General features: G+C 49.6%; 1 protein-coding gene across 1 annotated transcript; it reads right to left on the reverse strand.

The window, feature by feature from the left end:
* Positions 1-65: 65 nt before the first annotated feature.
* Positions 66-6,613, reverse strand: PROK1 (prokineticin 1). Its single transcript, XM_015464066.3, has 3 exons — positions 5,982-6,613; positions 2,893-3,018; positions 66-1,175 (listed from the first exon to the last, which is right to left on the reverse strand). Exons 1-3 carry the CDS (start codon positions 6,051-6,053, stop codon positions 1,056-1,058), a joined length of 318 nt encoding a protein of 105 aa, XP_015319552.1. The 5' UTR covers positions 6,054-6,613; the 3' UTR covers positions 66-1,055.
* Positions 6,614-22,157: the final 15,544 nt, after the last annotated feature.

Here is a 22,157-nt window from a genome sequence, read left to right on the forward strand (position 1 = left end):
CGGCCCTGCCCCCTCCCCACGTCCCAGGCACGGCAGGAACACACGGCCACTTGACCCTTGTTCATGCTTTTATTCTGCAACTAGTAGTCAGTGCACACGGCTATGGGCACCACCACGCCTGGGCGAGCCTTGGGCAGGGTCCAGATGAGAGTGCTGAGGGGGCCTGGGATTGTACACCAGATGGAGGCCAGTGGTCTGACACCCAGACAAACTGCTCTGAACTAGAGGCAACCCTCAGCCTCTAGAGAAGATGCCATATTTATAATAGAAGTGGGGCACACACAGCCTGGCCAGGGTCCTGGGTCACGGTCCCCTCTGTGCCCAAAATCAGTGGCCTGCCGGCTAGCTCCCATCTCTCCTGCAGCTGAGCAGAGGCCAGAGGCTTCCTCAAGGTCACACATAGACGTGCTCTTGACCCTTGGAAGGGGGCTATTGGAGGGAACTTACTCACGGCCTCATGAACCACCACTGTCTGCATTTCACAGGGAGGCAGCAGGATCGGGGGCTTCACTGGGAACTGGTAACGTGTGCTGGGAGGGGCATGGGAGGCCTGCAGTTCTGACCCAGTGGGCTGAACCCACAGCAGCCGTGTGGAGGCCGATTGACCTCTTGGGGCCCCATACTTTGCACGAGCTCACTGATGCAGGCAGAAGTGCACGTGCTGGAGGGGAGCAGCAGGGCCCAGGGAGGACGGTTCACCTGTGGTGGAGGAAGGGCCGGGCAGGGAGACACAAGGAAGGAGTACGTCCCTGTTACTCACCGCCCCTGAGGCGGCCTCAGCAGTGCACATGGGCTTCCTCCAGGACCACAGCCACCAGCCAGGACCCCACAGCCCAGCCGGGCAGACCGTAAAACCCTGTGATGTGTGTCTGCGTCGGTGCACATATGTGGGCAGGGGAGCAGGGGTGTAGGTCAGCAGTGCAGGGAGTGGGACAGCAGAGGGGATGCAGGGCTGGGCCTTTCCGCAGAAATAAAAGTCCAAGGGAGACCACCACAGGCTGTGCTCAGAAAGAGGCCTGGCACCCCCAGTGGGTGTCCTGAGACCAGACACACTCCTAAAAGTTGATGTTCTTCAAGTTGGTGGAGCAACGGTACCTGCCGTCCAGGCCACGGGAACACAGCAGGTTGGGCAGGCAGGGGCAGGCGTGGTGCTGCCGTTTTCTGAAGAAGGGGACCTGGGGAGAGAGAGGAGAGTAGACATCACCTTCACCAAAGGGAGGCGGGCCGCCGGGGGAGCCTCTGGCCGGCCCAGCCCTGGCTGAAATGTCTCATCACCTGCACCTCAGCACCCCAAAAATAGCTTTTATAGAGGAGGAAACTGAGGCACAGAGAGGTTAAGTAACATGCCAAGGTCACACAGCCAGCTTGTGGAGGAGCCAGGGTTTGACCTCAGGCAGTCTAGCTCTGACACTGTGATCAGCCGCTAGGCAATGTGGCCCACCCGCCTATCCCCCAAACTCCACGAGCCCCACACCACCCACCGGGGTCCCCCCGCTGACCCGCACACCCACTCTCCCACAAATTCACACCCACACTGGTGATTGAATATCACCTGTAGCTCATCCATTACACTCTCCACCCTGTGTGGGTGTCGGGGATGTAGCTGCACAGGACAGGGTCCCTGCCGGGTGACTCACACCCACAGGAAGGCTGAGCCACTAAGGGTTCCTCAAGGAGGGTGAGTAGGAGGGGTTAGGAGCATAGATAAGTCGGACAGCCTGGGCTCAAATTAGGTCTGCCAATTCCCAGCTGTGTGACAACCGGCAAGCTTTTTAGCCTCTCTGTGCTTCAATTTATTATCCGTAAAGGGAGTTAATAATAGTGGCTACCACATATGGTTGTAAATAGGTTTACATGATAAAGAGGTTTAAATGTGCAAAACCATCACTTAGTATGATGATTGGCATGTGGTAAGCACTCGGTGTATTACTACCTCTGCTGCCTGTTTTGGGAATACCCCAAGGCTACAAGGACTGTGCTCTGTCTCCCTCCCCGCCTCAGCCTCCTCACGCCTAGGAGGGCTGTGCCAGGGAGGATGATGGTTGGAGGATGCTCCTGGGTGCAGGCGTGCTCCCCAGAGGGGCTTGCAGGGCATCTCGGCCACAGAAAGCCCAGGGAAGTGGGCGCAAGCCCACAGGTGCTGCCGCATCCACCTGACAGAAAAGGCCCTGGGGCCGTTCTGTGGTCTCTGGGATGTGGCTCCTCAGGAAGCAGAGTGGGTGCTGGATGCCTAGGGCACAGAGGAGTAAGTCTCCTTAAAGTGTATGCCCTGGGGGCCCGGCCAACCTCACCCTGCACACCCCCTCATACTCAGGCTCTGGGTGGGAACCCACTTTACAGTCTTACTGCGTTGTGTTCTTAACGGGAGGATATGTGTGCGCGTGCTGAGTCACTCAGTCGTGTCCAACACTTTGCCACCCCATGGCTTGTAGCCTGCCATTCTCCTTTGTCCACAGGATTCTCCAGGCAAGAATACTGGAGTGGGTTGCCATTCCCTTCTCCAGAGGATCTTCCCAACCCAGGGATCAAACCTGTATCTCCTTCGTCCCCTGCATTGCAGACGGATTCTTTACCGCTGAGCTACCTAGGAAGTCTAGAGGGAAGAACCCTGTGCAGTAAAGGGCATTCAGGAGACTCTCAGAATCTAATTTATCATAACAGAAACTTTAGGGATGTCAGTCTACTCCCCACTTTGTATGCATGAGGTAACTGAGACCCAGGGGCTTCAGCAAATGAGGAACTGGGGTTCCAGCCTCTAGGTCTAACAGGCTGCGTGATTAGGACCCCGCTGTACCCCAACCGCCCCCAAAGTAAAGAGGTGGCAAGAAATCCCTAGATTAGAGTCGGAACACTGGTCCAGCGCCTTGTGCTTTGAGCCAGTGTGAGCAGTACCTTGTGGCTGCCGGGGTGGCACTCCTCTCCTGCCCGCCCCAGCGGGGTGCACACCCGCAGCCCACGCAGCCACAGGCTGACCGCACAGCAGGTGCCCGCCCTGCACTGGACATCCCGCTCGCAGGCCTGCGGGGGGGAAGACAAAGGGGCCGTTAGTGCCCATGGGCACCACTGCAGAGAAACCAGAAGGGAAAGTACATCCAAAAACCCTTCAGAGGGGTGCTGGGAGCGGAACCCAGGCCTCGGTACCCAGGCCTCAGTCCCCCGGGACACCCGGGGCCGTGCAGCGCCACCCCTGCCCCTGTCGAGGCAGGAAACTCAGGGCTCAGCGGGGCAGCAGACTTGGATCTGAGAGCGCTCTGAGCTCCTCTGAGGCCACTCGGTGGGGAGGCTCCCCTCTGACAAGGCTAGAGCTTAGGAGACAGAGCTTTTCTAGCACCAGAAGATGCTTAGTGGATGCTAAGGAGATTGAATTAACTCAAATTCTTCGAGGGGGAGGGTCCCAATGGCCTGCACCCCAGGGTGATCGGTGTCAAGTTTCTGTGGACAGGGACCCTCCAGCCCTCACCCAGCAGTACTCGGGGCTGGTGCCTCTCCTCCCCACCACGGCCCCCTCAGTCCTCCCTGGAAACCCAGTTTCATCTGAGGGGCCAGCACCCCCCAACAGGTGTTTCCCCCCCAGGGTGTCTCTGCTGGCCTGCCTGGCCCTTATGTGACAATTGGCAAGTTATTTAGCCTCTCTGTGCCTCAGTTTACTACCAGTAAAATGGGTTACTAATAGTAACTCCTCTAGGATGGACTCCTCTGGGTTGGGCTCCCAGAGCAGGGGCTGAGTAGCCCTGCCTGGTTTCTGAAAGGTGCCATCTGTATGTGTTTTAGTCTCTCAGTCGTGTCTGACTCTGCAGCCCCATGGACTGTAGACCGCCAGGCTCTTCTGTCCATGGAATTCTCCAGGCAAGAGTACTGGAGTTGGTTGCCTTTCCTGTCTCCAGGGGATCTTTCCAACCCAGGGACTGAACCCGGCTCTCCTGAATTGCAGGCAGATTCTTTACCATCTGAGCCACCAGGGAAGACCCACACAAACCTGCTTTAAGCTAAAGCCTACATTAAGGAAAACAGAACTAAACTGCTCCAGACTCAGGAGAGGCCACCTTGTTGAAGCACCCCACCTTCCCATTTCAGAGATCTGTGGCTTCTCTGAGTTGAAGCTGGGAGCTGGGTTTGGGTTGGCCCTTTTCCACGGGGCTTCCCTTGTTGCTCAGCTGGTAAAGAATCTGCCTGCAATGGGGGAGACCTGGGTTCGATCCCTGAGCTGGGAAGATCCCCCTGGAGAAGAGAAAGGCTACCCACTCCAGTATTCTGGCCTGGAGAATTCCATGGACCATATAGTCCATGGAGTCGCAGAGAGTCAGACACGACTGAGCAACTTTCACTTCACTTCTTCTCTACTGGGCCATGCAGTGCCCTCTGGCTGCCTTGTGGGGCCCTGCAGTAAAGTGGGGCATGCTGGGGCTGCTCGACACTCAGAGGAGGTGCAGGGGGCAGTCATCTGGTCTCCAACCTAGTGAGGGCACGTCTCACACACCAGCCGGTCCCTGAAAGCTCAGGGTCAGGACTGAGTGGACTCCACATGACTCTTCTGCCACAGAGGTGTGGCATCACTGTCCCCCCTGGGAGGAGGGCCCCTCCAGAACTGAATTTGGGACAGTCGAGGTCTAGGGAGCAGGGCACTGCGGGGATGGTGGAGCCCAGCCTCTTTCTGAGAGTCAGACAGGGCAGCAGCAGGGCTTGGAGTGCAGAGGGAGTGGCTCTAACCACTCTGACTGCTCGCAGTGGGTCTGCTTGGTGTGTCCCTCTTCTCTGTCTTCCCAAGGGTCAGCTTGGAGGCTCTTCTAGGAAGACATTTTCCCATCTCTAAGCCCTCCCTCCTGCCAGACCTGCCTCTGGGCCAGACTCAGGGTCAACCTGCTGCCTGGTGGGGTAACCACGGCTTCTCCCCTCTGCTCTCACCCTCCCAATCTTCAAGCTGCACGAGAAGAAGGCAGCCTTCGGTAGCTCACGTTCATTAGGTACAATTCTGTCCTGACAGTTGTATTTCTGCTTCGGGTCCCAAAAGCACTGGCTTGCCTTTCATGTTTGTTCTGCTTTGAAACTCAGTCTTTTTCCTCTAAAAGGGAGAAGAAAGAGACTTCGCTTTCTGTGAACATTACAGTTAATCCAGTTCCAGGAATGGGTTGGCCTCCTCTACATTTCCATTTTCTGTGTAAAAAGCTGGAGGAAGTTGAAACAAAAGTGAATGTATCTCTTTTTTGTTGTTGTTCTAGTGGCTTTTTATCTAGAAAGCTCCCAGGTCAGTCATTACTTTCCTGTTTTCATAAGAATGGTCCCATCACCATCACACAACCTGTGCCCATGAGAGGGAGTGCTTCTGAGGGAGAACCACTATTGGGGTGTCTTGAATATTACAATGTGCCGGCCTGGGTGCACCCACAGTGGGGCTGGATTTCTACTTGTTATCTGACACTTGTTTCTGGGTCACTTAGCCAATTGTTGACATCACCTTTATTCCTATCAACTGGGCACAGAGTTAAAACATATAAACTGCACGGGAAAGAAAGAGTTTCAAGATCGACTTTCTTAAAAGTAGAGAAAGCAGAGATTAAACATACCCAACAGAAGGTAAATAAGGTCACAGCCTTTAATTAAGTCAACTTACTATGACATGTGAACCAAACCACGCATGAAAACTAAAATTTACACAAAAGATAAATTAGGGAGTGCTAATCCACTTTATAAAAGATTCATTATTGCTCAAAAACCTTCTTTTGACCAAAGGTCCAAACTTCAGAATTTGCAATGCTCTCCTCATTTATTGAAAGCAGAATTTGATTTACACAGTTTCTCTGAAGCAGATCCCCTTTATTGAGGTCTAACTAACGTGAAAACCCTGTGAGATGCCTCTCGGAAGTGGGGTCTGGAACTGGCTCCCATGCCCTTGGTTTGCTTCCTGTGTGGTTCCTGGGTCCTGTCCCATGCAGACCCTGACATCCTCCCAAAACCCAGGGCAGAGAGAATGTTGGACGACTTACCCCGGTGATCACGGCACAGTCGGACACGGTCACCAAGAGGAGTATCACTGAGACTTGCGTGGCACCTCTCATGGTCACTTGGTGTGAAGGCAACCGCTGCCAGCTCCGCTGCCCCTGCTCTGCCTCAAACGTACCAGCTCGGAAAGCCAGGCTCTCCCCTGAGATTTATAGTGTCCGATCCAGGCTGCCCGTGGATGCCTTGTCTCCACTCTTGCCCATGACTCTGTTATTCAGATGATCTCAGAGATGGAGATGAGACCTGAATCCCTAATGACATTGAATCACCATCGAAACCAATAAAGATGAACCATCAGTGGCAGTGACAGTCGCTCTGACTCTCAGGACGCAATGACCCAGTCAGCTCCGTGCATCGCACTCCACAGTCCTTGTCGCCTCTGGGGCATCCTTCTATTCTGCTTGGAGCCAGGGGAAAGCTTTGGTAATAAATCAAGGGATTTGCAACATCACCATTCACTCCTCCCTGCACCAAACCCAGGATCATCGGCTCCTTCACACTCAAGCCGACAAGAATGATCTGGGCTTTTCCTGTCGGAGTGAGGAGCTGAGACGACATAGTGAGAAGGCAGTGTCCTTGGTCCCCTAGAACAGGGGTCCCCAACCTCCAGGATCTAATGCTTGATGATCTGAGGTGGGGCTGATGTAATAATAATAGAAATAAAGTACATAGTAAGTGTAATGTACTTGAAATCATCCCCAAACTATCCCCCCAACCTGGTCCTGGTCCATGGAAAAATTATCTTCCATGAAACTGGTCTCTGGTGCCAAAAAGGTTTGGGACCGCTGCCCTAGAAGGTTAATATTCCAATAGGGAGACATAAGACAGTGAGAAAACAAAGCCAGGCTTGTGGGGTTGATGTTCCTGAGAAGTTCATAAGAAATTGCCCTCTAAGAGGCTCTGGACAAACACCAAGTGTCACTTGGCTCAGGAACCAGAGGGCAGAGGATGAGCCAGTTGACAGGTCCCTGAGGAAAAGCATGCTTGAGCTGGGTTTCAGCTAAAGTTACCAGGGGCCACATGCCTTCCTGTTCCATGGGTTGAGCTTGACCTTATTCAGGGGCTAACAAACATGGTGGGCTTGGACACCAGTCTTGGGGAAGGTGAATCTGGGCACAGCCCCTCCTACCAACTGATGCAGAGACCTCCCAGGACCTTTTATCAGACAATCCCCACAGTGATAAAAGTCCCTTCTCTCCACAGTGATAAAAGCCATTATTGCCCAAGAAATGTCCTCAGTTCAGTTCAGTCGCTCAGTCGTGTCCAACTCTTTGCAACCCCATGAACCGCAGCACGCCAGGTTTCCCTGTCCATCACCAGCTCATGGAGTCCACCCAAACCCATGTCCATTGAGTCGGTGATGCCATCCAATCATCTCATTCTCTGTCGTCCCCTTCTTCTGCCCTCAATCTTTCCCAGCATCAGGGTCTTTTCAAATGAGTCAGCTCTTCGTCCTGCAATATGTTAATAGGTGTTGCAACTGCTACTGCTAAGTCGCTTCAGTCGTGTCCGACTCTGTGCGACCCCATAGATGGCAGCCCACCAGGCTCCCCCGTCCCTGGGATTCTCCAGGCAAGAACACTGGAGTGGGTTGCCATTTCCTTCTCCAATGCATGAAAGTGAAAAGTGAAAGCGAAGTCACTCAGTCGTGTCCGACTCGTTGCAACCTCATGGACTGCAGCCTACCAGGCTCCTCCGTATATGGGATTTTCCAGGCAAGAGTACTGGAGTGGGGTGCCATTGCCTTCTGTGTGCATACAAATACATACGTATGAGATTTCCACAGTTGAAGCTTTGGGAAACTGATTACATATTTCCACCAGCTTTTTTTTTTACTGCAGGACTTTTCAGGGCCTTTTATATACTAGTAAGCTAGAAACACCAGGCAGGAAAATGCAATTGGTAATTATTTCCTAAACAGATTAATCCATCCAACACTTTTTTTCTTAGAGTGTCTCAAGGGAATGTGACTCCTAGGTAGACACACTGACCAGCATTTATGAGTGAGAGGGCGGGGAAGAGAAGAGCAGCTCAGCTTCACCACCATGAGCAGAGTGAGAATCTAAAGCTAACCTCAGTCTTCTCATCTGTAACATGAGGGTGAGAATAGCACTTACATAATGGGCTTTTGTGAGTATCCGTCCATGTATTTATGTATTCATTGACTATATATTTAGTCACAACTACTGTATTGAAGGGCTCAGACGGTAAAGAGCCTGCCTGCAATGTGGGAGATCCGAGTTTGATCCCTGGAGAAGGAAATGGCAACCCACTCCAGTATTCTTGCCTGGAAAATCCCATGGATGGTGGAGCCTCGGGGGCAACAGTCCAGGGGGCCGCAAAGAGTAAGACGCAACTGAATGACTTCACTTTCACTTTCTTTTCACTATATTGAAGGCACTATTTTTGGCGCTGGAAATAGAGAGCAAAACAAGATCCTTGCTCTCATGCAGTGGAGACAGATAATAGACAAATAAACAAATAGATTTATAGTAAAATGGCCAGGGGTGCCGAGTGCTATTAAAAAGGAAGATAGAGGGACTCCCCTACTGGTCCAATGTCTAAGACTCTAATCTCTCAATGCTGGGGCCCTGGGTTTGATCCCTGGTTGGGGAACTAGATCCCACATGCCACAGCTAAAACCATGTGCAGCCAAATAAACAAATAAAATTCAATATTAAAATAAAAAGGAAGACAGAGAGGACAGCAGAGTATGACATGGTGTGGTGCTTTAGATGGGGTGAGGGTCTCTCTGAGAAGACACTCAAGAACCCCGATGAAGTGAAGGAATGCACTGGGCAGAGCATGCAGGGAGGAAGCGGTGCAGAGGTCCTGTGGTAGGGCCTTCTTGGCCAGTTCCAGGAGCAATAAGGAGGGTGGAGAACAGGGGAAGGGGGAGGGAGGGATGCTGTCGGAGCAGAAGCGGGGGCTACACCCTGCCAACCTTGCAGGGCATGGTGGAGGCCTGCAGCAAAGGTGATGCGCACCCTTGGAGTGTTTGGAGCAGAGGAGGAGCAGGATGTGATTTACACTTTGAAAGATCTCTCTGGTGGTTCGTGGAGAATTAAGTGAGATGCTGCTGCTGAAGTCTCAGCAAGATGCCTGGCACACGGCAGCATTTGCAACTACTGCCATTTTCTATCATTAAAAAGATGGGCCTACGGGGAGAAGGGATAGTTAGGGAGTTTGGGATGGACATGTACACACTGCTATATTTAAAATGGAAAACCAACAAGGACCTACTGTACACCACAGGGAATTCTGTTCAATGTTATATGGCAGCCTGGACAGGAAGGGAGTTTGTACGAGAATGGATAGATGTGTATGTATGGCTGGATCCCTGCACTGTCCACCTAAAACTACCACAATATTTTTAATCGGCTACACTACAATACAAAAGTTAAAAAAAAAATTAGATGGGCCTGAGTGGGGGACAAGAGGGAAGGATTGGGAGTTTGCGATTATCAGAGGCAAACTTTTATATATAAAATGGATACACAACAAGGTCAGACTGTATAGCATGAGGAACTTGTATTCAATATCCCGTAATAAACCATAATGGAAAAGAATATTGTATAACTGAATCACTTTGCTGGACATCAGAAATTAACACAACATTGTTAATCAACTATACTTCAATTAAATTTTTTAAACTGATGGGCCTGTCAGCCTTCATGTAAAATTCTCCTTCCAGGTGAGAATCAAAATAATATGGTTATGGCCCATCTGTACACCACGGCACTGAGCCAGACACACCACAGGAGAACCAGGAGACCACCACCCGTCAGTAACTTACAGAGGGAGAAGGTGGCATTGTGCCGGGTGCTGGGAGGGGCACAGAGGCAGGCCGGCCTGTGTGCTTCTGGGGCCCTGCGCAGACCGCCAGTCTCACACAGGTCGCTTCTCAAGAGACAATGTTAGCTAGCAGCGATCTCAGGCTAGCACCCACCTTCTGCCCTCATACCCCACTCTCACCCCCTCCCTCACTCTCCAAAACAAAACTAATTATTGCACACAATGGCGTGAAGAATGGTAGCGAGCGATGCTGCTGCAAACAGGACCAATAACAGCAACTGAAAGCACTTTATTTCTCTTGGATACTGGTACTTGAGGACAAGCCAGTTAGAGGGAGGCCAGGGATCAACAGCAACCTGGTGGAAATACCAAAGGAGACTCTAGGGAGCTTTGGGGTTCTTGACTCAATAATTCCCATCAGCAGATGTTCACACGGAGCCTCCCACATGTCAGGGTCACGGTTCACGGCTGTCGGGTCTGCTTTCTTCCGTAACTGAGGGCTCTCCTGTTTCTGTGCACAGGTGGATTTCAGCAGTATCCTCCCAGCGCCCAGCACAAAACCAACTTCTCCCTCTCTCTGCTTTAGTACTGTGGTGCGGATGTCATTATTTTATGGGACTGTTTATACAGCCCGTGTGTGTGCCTGTGTGGTGAGCACAGCCATCCACTCAGGCATAGGTATGCCCTGGAACAGAGGCACAGGCTCAGGAAGCCTGACTTGACTCAGTCCCCGAGGTCATTCACCCTCATACGTGGGGTAACCTGGATTCCTAGGGGGTCTGAATTCTACCTTCAGCTCTACCTTCCAGCTCTACCATGAGGCCATTGCTCTGCAAACTAGAAAGGGAGTGCATGTCCACAGGCCACACAGCTCCTGCCTGTGACATGGGTGATCACTTTATTAGTGGTTCATTAGTGGCTAATGATTAAATGAGAGCTGCCTCTGATCCACTTAAGAGAGATGTGAAGAAAGGAAGGAGCAACCAGGGACTTCCCTGCCACCCAGTGGTTAAGACTGTTCTTCACAGCAGGAGGCACGGGTTCCATCCATGGTCAGGAAATTAAGATCTCACATGCTGTGCAGTGCAGCCAAAAAAGAAAGAAAGAAGCAATAAAACTATGGAAACCCACACATCCAAACCAGCAGTTCTTAATCTAGGATCACAGCTCCCCAAATGGTTCATGAACAGAATTCAGAAGATCCATGAACTTGGGCAGAGAAAACAATTGCATTCTGTTATCACTCACTGCTAAGTGAATTGTAACATTCTTCTCTTCTAACAATAGGCCACAAACACAGAAGTATTCATCATACCTGGGTCCTTGTCACCAAGAGAAATTAGAGATCTTTTAATACCATGTTGCTACCCTACGTCCAAGGTAAGAGAAACCTAGGTAAGATGGTAGGTGTTGCAAGAGGGCATCAGAGGGCAGACACACTGAAAACATAATCACAGAAGATTTGCCAATCTGATCACAAGGACCACAGCCTTGTCTAACTCAATGAAACTAAGCCAGGCAGTGTGGGGCCACCCAAGATGGGCAGGTCATGATGGAGAGGTCTGACAGAATGTGGTCCACTGGAGAAGGGAATGGCAAACCACTTCAGTATTCTTGCCTTGAGAACCCCATGAACAATATGAAAAGGCAAAAAGATAGGATACTGAAAGAGGAACTCCCCAGGTCAGTAAATGCCCAATATGCTACTGGAGATCAGTGGAGAAATAACTCCAGAAAGAATGAAGGGATGGAGCCAAAGCAAAAACAATACCCAGTTGTGGATGTGACTGGTGATAGAAGCAAGGTCCGATGCTGTAAAGAGCAATATTGCATAGGAATCTGGAATGCTAGGTCCATGAACCAGGGCAAATTGGAAGTGGTCAAACAGGAGATGGCAAGAGTGAACATTGACATTCTAGGAATCAGGGAACTAAAATGGATTGGAATGGGTGAATTTAACTCAGATGACCATTATATCTACTACTGTGGGCAGGAATCCCTTAGAAGAAACGGAGTAGCCATCATAGTCAACAAAAGAGTCTGAAATGCAGTACTTGGATGCAATCTCAAAAATGACAGAATGATCTCCGTTCGTTTCCAACGCAAACCATTCAATATCACAGTAATCCAAGTCTATGCCCCAACCAGTAACACTGAAGAAGCTGAAGTTGAAAGGTTCTATGAAGACCTACAAGACCTTTTAGACCTAACACCCAAAAAAGATGTCCTTTTCATTATAGGGGACTGGAATGCAAAAGTAGGAAGTCAAGAAACACCTGGAGTAACAGGAAAATTTGGCCTTGGGATACAGAATGAAGCAGGGCAAAGGCTAATAGAGTTTTGCCAAGAGAACACACTGGTCATAGCAAACACCCTCTTCCAACAACACAAGAGAAGACTCTACACATGGACATCACCAGATGGTCAACACCAAAATCAGATTGATTATGTTCTTTGCAGCCAAAGATGGAGAAGCTCTATACAGTCAGCAAAAACAAGACTGGGAACTGACTGTGGCTCAGATCATGAACTCCTTATTGCCAAATTCAGACTGAAATTGAAGAAAGTAGGGAAAACCACTAGACCATTCAGGTATGACCTAAATCAAATCCCTTATGATTATACAGTGGAAGTGAGAAATAGATTTAAGGGACTAGATCTGATGGATAGAGTGCCTGATGAACTATGGACAGAGGTTCGTGACACTGTACGGGAGACAGGGATCAAGACCATCCCCATGGAAAAGAAATGCAAAAAAGCAAAATGGCTGTCTGGGAAGGCCTTACAAATAGCTGTGAAAAGAAGAGAAATGAAAAAAGCAAAGGAGAAAAGGAAAGATATAAGCATCTGAATGCAGAGTTCCAAAGAATAGCAAGGAGAGATAAGAAAGCATTCCTCAGCAATCAATGCAAAGAAATAGAAGAAAACAACAGAATGGGAAGGACTAGAGATCTCTTCAAGAAAATGAGAGATACCAAGGGAACATTTCATGCAAAGATGGGCTGGATAAAGGACAGAAATGGTATGAACCTAACAGAAGCAGAAGATATTAAGAAGAGGTGGCAAGAATACACAGAAGAACTATCCAAAAAAGATCTTCATGACCCAGATAATCACGATGGTGTGATCACTGACCTAGAGCCAGACATCCTGGAATGTGAAGTCAAGTGGGCCTTAGAAAGCATCACTACGAGCAAAGCTAGTGGAGGTGATGGAATTCCAGTTGAGCTATTTCAAATCCTGAAAGATGATGCTGTGAAAATGCTGCACTCAATATGCCAGCAAATTTGGAAAACTCAGCAGTGGCCACAGGACTGGAAAAGGTCAGTTTTCATTCCAATCCCAAAGAAAGGCAATGCCAAAGAATGCTTAAACTACCGCACAATTACACTTATCTCCCACGCTAGTAAAGTAATGCTTAAAATTCTCCAAGCCAGGCTTCAGCAATATGTGAACCGTGAACTTCCAGCTGTTCAAGTTGGTTTTAGAAAAGGCAGAGGAACCAGAGATCAAATTGCCAACATCCACTGGATCATGGAAAAAAGAAGAGAATTCCAGAAAAACATCTATTTCTGCTTTTATTGACTATGCCAAAGCCTTTGACTGTATGGATCACAATAAACTGTGGAAAATTCTGCAAGAAATGGGAATACCAGACCACCTGACCTGCCTCTTGAGAAACCTATATGCAGGTCAATTCTGAAGCAACAATTAGAACTGGACATGGAACAGACTGGTTTGCTTATTTAACTTCTATGCAGAGTACATCATGAGAAACGCTGGGGTGGAAGAAGCACAAGCTGAAATCAAGATTGCCAAGGGAAATATCAATAACCTCAGATATGGAGATGACACCACCCTTATGGCAGAAAGTGAAGAGGAACTAAAAAGCCTCTTGGTGAAAGTGAAAGAAGAGAGTGAAAAAGTTGGCTAAAAGCTCAACATTCAGAAAACTAAGATCATGGCATCTGGTCTCATCACTTCATGGCAAATAGATGGGGAAACAGTGGAACAGTGTCAGACTTTATTTTGGGGGGCTCCAAAATCACTGCAGATGGTGACTGCAGGCATGAAATTAAAAGACGCTTACTCCTTGGAAGGAAAGTTATGACCAACCTAGACAGCATATTCAAAAGCAGAGACATTACTTTGCCAACAAAGGTTTGTCTAGTCAAGGCTATGTTTTTTCCAGTGGTCATGTATGGATGTGAGAGTTGGAGTGTGAAGAAAGCTGAGCACTGAAGAATTGATGCTTTTGAACTGTGGTGTTGGAGAAGACTGTTGAGAGTCCCTTGGACTGCAAGGAGATCCAACCAGTCCATCCTAAAGAAGATCAGTCCTGGGTGTTCTTTGGAAGGACTGATGCTGAAGCTGAAACTCCAATACTTTGGCCACCTCATGCAAAGAGTTGACTCATTGGAAAAGATCCTGATGCTGGGAGGGACTGGGGGCAGGAGGAGAAGGGGACGACAGGATGAGATGGCTGGATGACATCACCGACTCTATGGACATGAGTTTGGGTAAACTCCGGGAGATGGTGATGGACAGGGAGGCCTGGTGTACTGCAATTCATGCGCTCACAAAGAGTCAGACATGGCTGAGTTACTGAAGTGACTGATGGTTGCAAATAGCTCAAAATATTTCTGTTCATCACTACATTGAAACTACAGTAGTTATTAGTCCATGCCATGTTATTTGATCAATAGACATGAGTTTGAGCAAACTCCAGGAGATGGTGAAGGACAGGGAGGTCTGGCATGCTGCAGTCCATAGGGTTGCAAAGAGTCAGACACGACTGAGAGACTGAACAGCAACAATGTTATTTGATACATTAATAAAGAAGGACATATATCACCATATCATAAATTTGTTTTTAATATAATCATTTGTAACATTTAAATTTCAGTATAATTATTTGCAATCTTACATATTTATTTTTATACATTTTAAAGAATTACTCTGAGTGAGAGTCACAGACTTCCAAGATGTCCATGGTACAAAAATAGCTAAAAACTCCTGAGGCAGGGTGAGGAGACTTAGGTGCGATATAGGGTCATAAGGTCAGGCTAGCCAAACTTAGCTAGAACATTAGGCTGGACACATCTAGGGGGAAATTGTCAAAAAGAAGAAGCAGATCTGTGACAACCTAGAGGGGTGGTGTGGGGTGGGGGTGGGAGGGAGGTTCAGGAGGGAGGGGACGTACGTATACCTATGGCTGATTCACATTGTTGTATGGCAGAAACCAACACTGTAAAGGAACTATCCTCCAAATAAAAAAAATTTTTTTTAAAAAGGAAAAAAGTCAGAAAAAGAAAAGAAAGAAGCAGACACAGCTAAAGCAGCCAGCTAGAGCAGGCACAGAGCTGTGTCTGGGGTGAGTTGCACCAGCAGGACTCACACTGTTGGTGGCTGTTCCCACATGAAGGGGTCACACAGTGATCTGGCTTTTGATCTGGGTCTAAGGAGACTCCATCCTGGGCCCTTGAGACTCCCTAACCCACAGACAGCTTGTACTTTATCTACCTCATCTTCAGAACTCAACTGGATTTTAAAAATCCAAGGACCAGTTCCAATCAGTCCTTGCATCTTAAGTCCCCACCAAGTTACGTCCATCCCAACTATCTAAGTGGGTTGACAATGACTGATCACCAGACCTCTTTCTTCTACAACTGGAAGATGCAGTTAAAGAGAAGACACAACTACAATGTATCAGAGACTACCAAGTACCTAAGAAGAAATACTCCACAACCTGGACTGATCACCCACCACCCACACCACAAGCTCACTGCTCGAAGGAACTGCCCTTGGGCTTGCCCTTGAATGTGGCCCCACTCCCTCCTGCAGCTTCCACCTGTTCCTCTTCTTCCTTGCACTGTAGGTTTCTAGAAAGTTAGGCTCCATTCCTTTCCTCCTGTCCCCTCCTCAACCCTCTCCAGCCTCTCTTTGGTTCCTACCTCACCAGTGAAACCACTTCCTCTAAGCCGCCCTTGTCCTCTAAAAGCCAAATACATAGTAGAAGGTACTGCTGCTGCTAAGTCGCTTCAGTCGTGTCCGACTCTGTGTGACCCCATAGATGGCAGCCCACCAGGCTCCCCCGTCCCTGGGATTCTCCAGGCAAGAACACTGGAGTGGGCTTCCATTTCCTTCTCCAATGCATGAAAGTGAAAAGTGAAAGTGAAGTCTCTCAGTCGTGTCCAACTCTTCTCGACCCCATGGACTGCAGCCTACCAGGCTCTTCCGTCCATGGGATTCTCCAGGCAAGAGTACTGGAGTGGGGTGCCATTGCCTTCTCCGAGTAGAAGGTAACACAATGTCATAAATCAACTATACTTCAATAAAAATGTTTAAATTAGAAAATAAACAAAAAAAAAAGCCAAATACAAAACTCCATTTTCAATCCTCATCTCACTTGCTCATTTGCAGCCTTTGACACAGGCACCTGCTCTTTCCTTAAATCCCTCTCTCTTGCTTTTCACAGCATGGTTTTCTCCAAGTCCCCCACAATTTTCAGTCTCCTCTAGAGGTGCCCTAGGGCTGCATACTCACTAGCCTCTTGGTCCCTCCACAGGTTTCATGGTCACCTAAGTGCTGATGACCCCAGACCTGTCCCCACCTGAGCCACCCTCATCCCTGCCTATCTAGCCAATATCCTGTTGGATGTCACAGGTTGATACCCGGGCACCTCACCTTCATGTGCCCCTGTCCTCCAGCATCCTTTATTATCACTCTTACCTCTGTACCCACTCATACAGCTCAGGGATATTAGTTCCAAATAACAGAATCCATCTGACCAGCTTAAGCAAAAGGAAATTTAATAAAGATTAGTGAGTAGTTGATTGAATGGCCTGTGGTCTTGAGAAATGGATTGGAGCTGAGTGTCCAGGAACAATGCCCAGAACCACACCACAGAGTCAACTAACAAGGAAGGCATCTCCCTCAGGGCAGCTCTGTTGACATCCATACCACACATGGAGCCTCTTTCTTCCTGCAGCTTCATTCCTACAGAATGGAATCAGCATGGCTTGGTTACAGAGCATGGGTCCAATGCCTGCCCTTCTGCAAGGACCCTGGGAAGGACCCGACTCATAACTGAACACAGAGAAGATGTTCAGAGTTCTTGAGTAGCTACAAAGCGTGGGCACCCACCAGCCCATCCTTCCTGCTGTGTCCCCTACTCTGTTAGTGGCCACAAAACAGTCTGTGGCTGAACCTGGGAGTTTCCTAGATTCCTGAATTTCCCGGCTCTCATCAGTCATGTAATCCTGTCACTCAGCCCTTCCCTGGACCTCAGACTCTCCCCTGCTTTCCACCTTGACCACCAGGGTCTATTATCATCTTCCTGACTGGCCCTCTCCTTTCAGGCTTACCCATCTTCCACACAACCCAGAGATCTTCTCTTTATTTTCGGAGATTGAGAGTTCTCCAAGGAATCCTTGCCAACCTCAGGATCAAGCCCAAACTCCTCGGCCTGGCAGCCAAGGGCATGAATGACACAGCTCTGCTCCCCTTCCAGCTTCGTCTCCATCACCCCCACCCTCACACACTTCCCTCTCCAGCAACACGAAACCATTTACAGTTCCTCCCCAGGCCAACCTGCTCCATTCCTCCCTACCTCCCACATTCTGGTCCCCTTTCTTCTCGTCTGGGTGGACAAGACCTAGGTTTCCAGTCTCGTCCAGCCACCTACCAAGGTATGAACTTGAACAAGTTAGCACACCTCTCTGGAGCTCAGTTTTCTCTTCTGAAAGATGAGAATGATACCCTCCTCCCGGGTGCATTGTGAAAAGCACATGACATGCCCGGGCAGGCTGCTTAGACATTACTGTGGGTTGAATGGTGGCCCCCAAAAGACACGACCCCATCCCATTCCAAACCGTGAATTATTTGGGGAAAAGGTCTTTGCAAGTGTAGTTAAGGATCTTGACACAAGATCACCCTGGGTTAACCAATGGTTCCTAAAGCTACTGGCAAGTGTCCTTATCAGGAAGAGAAAAGGAGACCATGTGAAGATGGTGACAGAGACTGGAGCTATGCTAGCACAAGCCGACGCACGCTAGGAGCTACTAGCAGCTGGAAGTGGCAAGGAGAGGTTTTCCCTTGGAACCTCTGAGGGGGTGCAGCCTTGCCGACACCTTGATCTTAGACTTGTGGCCTCCGAACTGTGAGAGAGCACATTTTTGTTGTTTTGAGCCACCAAGTCGTGGCAACTTATTAGGAAACTAGCACAGACACTCACACAAAGGATGTTCATCTCCTCCTCCTTCCTCATCCCTTCCAGCTGGGGTCCCATCAGGGATGCTCCTGGACTGGGGACCCCCACAGCCAGGTTCTGGATGGCCAACAGCACACAAAACACCCCATCTCCTCTACAAGCAGTTGCCACAGAGATGGCCTCTCTGAAGAACGAGTTTGAATACAGACATTGCTCCACCCTCATCTCAGGAAGGGAACAGGCTTCACAGATGGTCCAGACCAAGTGAACCCAGGGGACCAGAGACAAGCAGCTGGTCCCCCAGCCTCATAGCTCAGGGACCAGGCAGGATGACTAGCTTTCATTTATCTTGGTTTCTTAAAGATGCCCCAGGGACTTACAGCTTATGTTTATTTGTTTATTTCTAACCTCTTCTAGGAAAAAGGAACATTTTTCCCCCCTAAGGAAATCTGAGGGCCCAGTGACATCTGATTATTTTGACTAAACTCCTCCATCACAATTCCTAATGGTCTACATAGGAGCTTAAATTCCCAGGCATGGACTTCCCTGGTGGTCCAATGGTTAAGAATCCACCTTGCACGGCATTCAGTCCCTGGTTTGGGAACTAAGATCCCACATGCCACAGGACAACTTAGCCTGCAGACTTCAACTACTGAGCCACAGCTAGAGAGAAACCTGTGTGCCACAGCAAAGATCTCATGTGCCACAACTAAGACCCCATACAGCCAAATAAATAAATATTCAGAAAATAAAAAAACAAAGTCCTAGACATTGTAAGAACACTGACATCACTGTCCAGAGATACACTAGGGGCTGGCTGAGAGTGTCCAGGAGAAGCTAACCATGGAAGAGAGAGGCCTTTTTTCCACGCTCATCAGCATCCACAGCAGGTACCATTTGGCATTTTCATCCTCAAGACTGAGTCCCAAAACAACCTAGTCTCTCCCTACCTCTTCATTCCACAGAGAACGAGCTCAGCCCAGAAGGTTACAAAATCTCCTGAAGCCACACCGGGCTAGACAGCGGCAGAGCCCAAACACTCCACCCAGCTATGGTAGAGGAAGAAGAGAAGTAAGTAGAATATGGAGAAGCCCGGTTTCAAATCCTGTCTCTGCTGCTTATGTCAGCAGTGATTCTCTTACTCCCCTGCCCTCCCCGCCCCACCCTCCTGCTTTCAAGAGGACTGAAGGGCGAGGGAGTGCTAACATGCCTGCCAACCACAGTAGCTTCCCCGTAAGTGGGCCAACCGTGATATCTTTCCCCTAAGTGGATGTCTGTCCTTGGCCCAGAAATAGCCCCCACCATGTAGCTCTAACATGGAAAACCATAGTAATGCAACCATCTTCTCAGGTCTTCAGGGTGGGGCTCTTGTTAAAGAAAATTCACGTTGATTTGGCAGAGCCCTGGAAAGGAGGCAGCCAGGCGGGCCCATCCTAAGCTGTGTTTGTACCCCCTCAGTGCTTGGCCAATGTCAGACACACGATGGGCTGCACTAGGAACTGCCAGGCTGGCAGATCGGCCAGTAAGGACTGAAGAAGGGGCACAGTGGGTATCAATAAACTCCACGGTCTCCCCCAACCCCACACACTATTCCATGCCATCCTCCTCCCCTTTTCCCTCTGGGGCTCTCCCACTCACCCCCAAAGCCAGGCTTTTTATTCCAGTCCAGTCCAGCTCCTTCTTTGCTCCATGGAGGTTTGTATTTGAGGGACTCTGGGACACAGGAGGGACAGGACAGCCTGGGGTCTTGAGCCCAGAGACATGCCCCACAGTCTAGACCTGGGGAAACTTCTCCCATAAGGCCCAGCCCAGGAAAAAAGGGAAAAGATCCTGGCGGGGGGGGCCCTTCTGTCTCTGGCTGTGTTCGCAAACAGTGGGAATGCAAGTGTCAAGTTTGGGGGTTAGATGATCAGCAGGACAATTTCCTAGCCCACCTGTCTCGCAGCTGGTGGGTCCCACCCAGAAGCACAGCTTCCTGATCACCTGTCTCCCCAGCCAGCCCACGCGTGGTCTTCCCTCCCACCAGCCTGTCACCCATCAGCTTCCAGACCCTCTAGTCATAGACAGCAGTCCCAGAATCACACTGGCTCCCTACTTCATCAGTTGCAGCCAGAGTGGGTGGGTAGGCTGTTTTCAGGTGGGTCTTGAAATGGCAACCAAACATGAGGAAGAGGCTTCAGATTCTTAGCCTAGAAAAGCAGGCAGGATGGCCACCTTCCACTGCAGTAATCCACTACAGAGCTATTTATAACATCATCTGATTGAATTCTTACAACAGTCCTGAGGGAATATAATTACCCATATCACAGCTGAGAAAATGGAAGCTCAGTAATTACCCAAATCAAACAGATCGTAAGTCACAAGGCTGGAATCTGACCCCAAATCTGACTTTAAATGCCTGCTTCCAAACACCATGCTACCCCGCCTCTTACCTAGGCGAAAGGATGATAGAAGGAGGGTGGCTGAAGCTTCTTCTGTGTTACTTCAGAGGATGAAAGTGGGAGGAAAGTATGGAAGTTATTGGGAGGAGGTTTTAACCCAGGACAAGGATGACGATTCCAGCAGGATAAGAGCCCTCCAGGCTCCTCTGTCCACGGGATTCTCCAGGCAAGAACAGTGGAGTGGGTTTCCATGCCCTCCTCCAGGGGATCTTCCCAACCCAGGGATCAAACCCAGTTCTCCCACATTGCAGGCAGATTCTTTACCAACTGAGCCACCAACAAAGATCCCTCTAGAAAATAGGGATTTGCAGACGCTGTGCCTTAGGGACTGTCCTGGGGAAGAGGAAGCCTCCCATGGCTAGTGAGGTCCAACCAAGGGTCCCCCACCCTGTCCAAGAGAGCAGCTATTCTCAGCTGTCATATTCTGGGGTTCCACATGAGTTCACTTAATCAAAGGATTTGTGCTTTGACTTGTTAAAAGACCACTGGGTGACTAGGTCTTGAATGTTCCCTCCAAGCCCTAAAGGCAGTTTTAGAAAGGAGAGCTCAGTCAGTCCCCCAGGACACCTGCTAAGATGTAGCCCCTCATCCGAGTGTCATTACTGAGGCCTCCTATACCAGGACACACTCTGAGCCCTCTGCCTGTCTAGTCATGAGGTCACATCAAAAAGAAGCATGGGGTTAGTATGTACTCTTGCCTGGATATTTTCAATAAATTTCTGGACATTCCTAGTATCTGGGATGGTTTTCTTCTTCCCGTAAGAGGATCCCTCAGGCACCAGAAATTTCTCTGGTTCATTAGCTAGTTGGTTCTCCTATAAATGTCAAAGCCACTCCTCTATGGAAGCGTAACTGTGTCTTTGAAGTGGCAGTGGCCATAAACAGCCCTGGTGCTGCCTTGCTAAGGGCAGGGCATGGAGGTCTGGGAGACAGTGGGGTGACTCCACCCTGCTTGCATTCTAATTACTCCCAGTTAAGCAGGAAGATGGCCCAGAGCTGGCAGACAAGCAGGGCAATTGCTAAAAGCCAGAGGCCTAGAAACAAGGAAACCTGTGGTGGGCTAGACCCCCTTTCCTGGGCATTTGGAGAGAGTTCCTCCTCTTTCTGCAGGTCATAGCCGGGTTCTCAGGAGAGGGAAATTCAGGGGTAAATGCTCCCAGCCAGTTCCCATCTGGTCCAGTCCACACAAGCACCTTCCTAGGCATAGATAGAGCCCGAGCCAAGGAAAACCAAAGAGAGTCCCTGAGGGATCCCCTAACCCTGCCTCTGCCTTCTCAGTGGGGTGTGGGGGTCTCCCCTGGTCCTTGGTTTTCCATCCATGGAATGAGGGGGATGCCCCTATGAAAATCACAGACTGCTGGGACAGAAATAGCTCAGAAGTCTTCCTTCAGCTCAACAGGAGGCAGGGGACTTACTGGACTGGGCTGTGGCAGTTTGCAGTGAGGGCTGGGACCCCTGCCCCTTCCCAGTGTGCCTCTGCCTCCTGGCATGGACCCTCCTGATTCTGACTCTGCTGCCAGCTTTCTCCTCGCTAGACTCCTACTTGTTCTCTGCCTGTTCACCCAGCACTCCTCGGTCACTACCAAAAAATAGTGTCATGGCCCCTCTTGTTAACTCAAGGCTCCTACCCTACCCTCTAAGTACCTAGCTTCTCAGGCAAGTAGGTGACGCCCAATCCAAAGGACAGCACAATTACAAACAGACCTTCTTAA

Source organism: Bos taurus, chromosome 3 (assembly GCF_002263795.3).
Source record: "Bos taurus isolate L1 Dominette 01449 registration number 42190680 breed Hereford chromosome 3, ARS-UCD2.0, whole genome shotgun sequence".
In the NCBI taxonomy this organism is placed as follows: domain Eukaryota; kingdom Metazoa; phylum Chordata; class Mammalia; order Artiodactyla; family Bovidae; genus Bos; species Bos taurus.

What these genes read in the sequence shown, in the direction of transcription:
- PROK1 (XM_015464066.3), bottom strand. Translation starts at nt 6,053, where the DNA reads ATGAGAGGTGCCACGCAAGTCTCAGTGATACTCCTCTTGGTGACCGTG. An exon ending in ACTGTGCCGTGATCACCGGG is followed by an intron (nt 3,019 to 5,981) that starts GTAAGTCGTCCA and finishes TCCCCCCCGCAG; the next exon opens with GCCTGCGAGCGGGATGTCCA. An exon ending in GCCACCCCGGCAGCCACAAG is followed by an intron (nt 1,176 to 2,892) that starts GTACTGCTCACA and finishes CTCTCTCCCCAG; the next exon opens with GTCCCCTTCTTCAGAAAACG.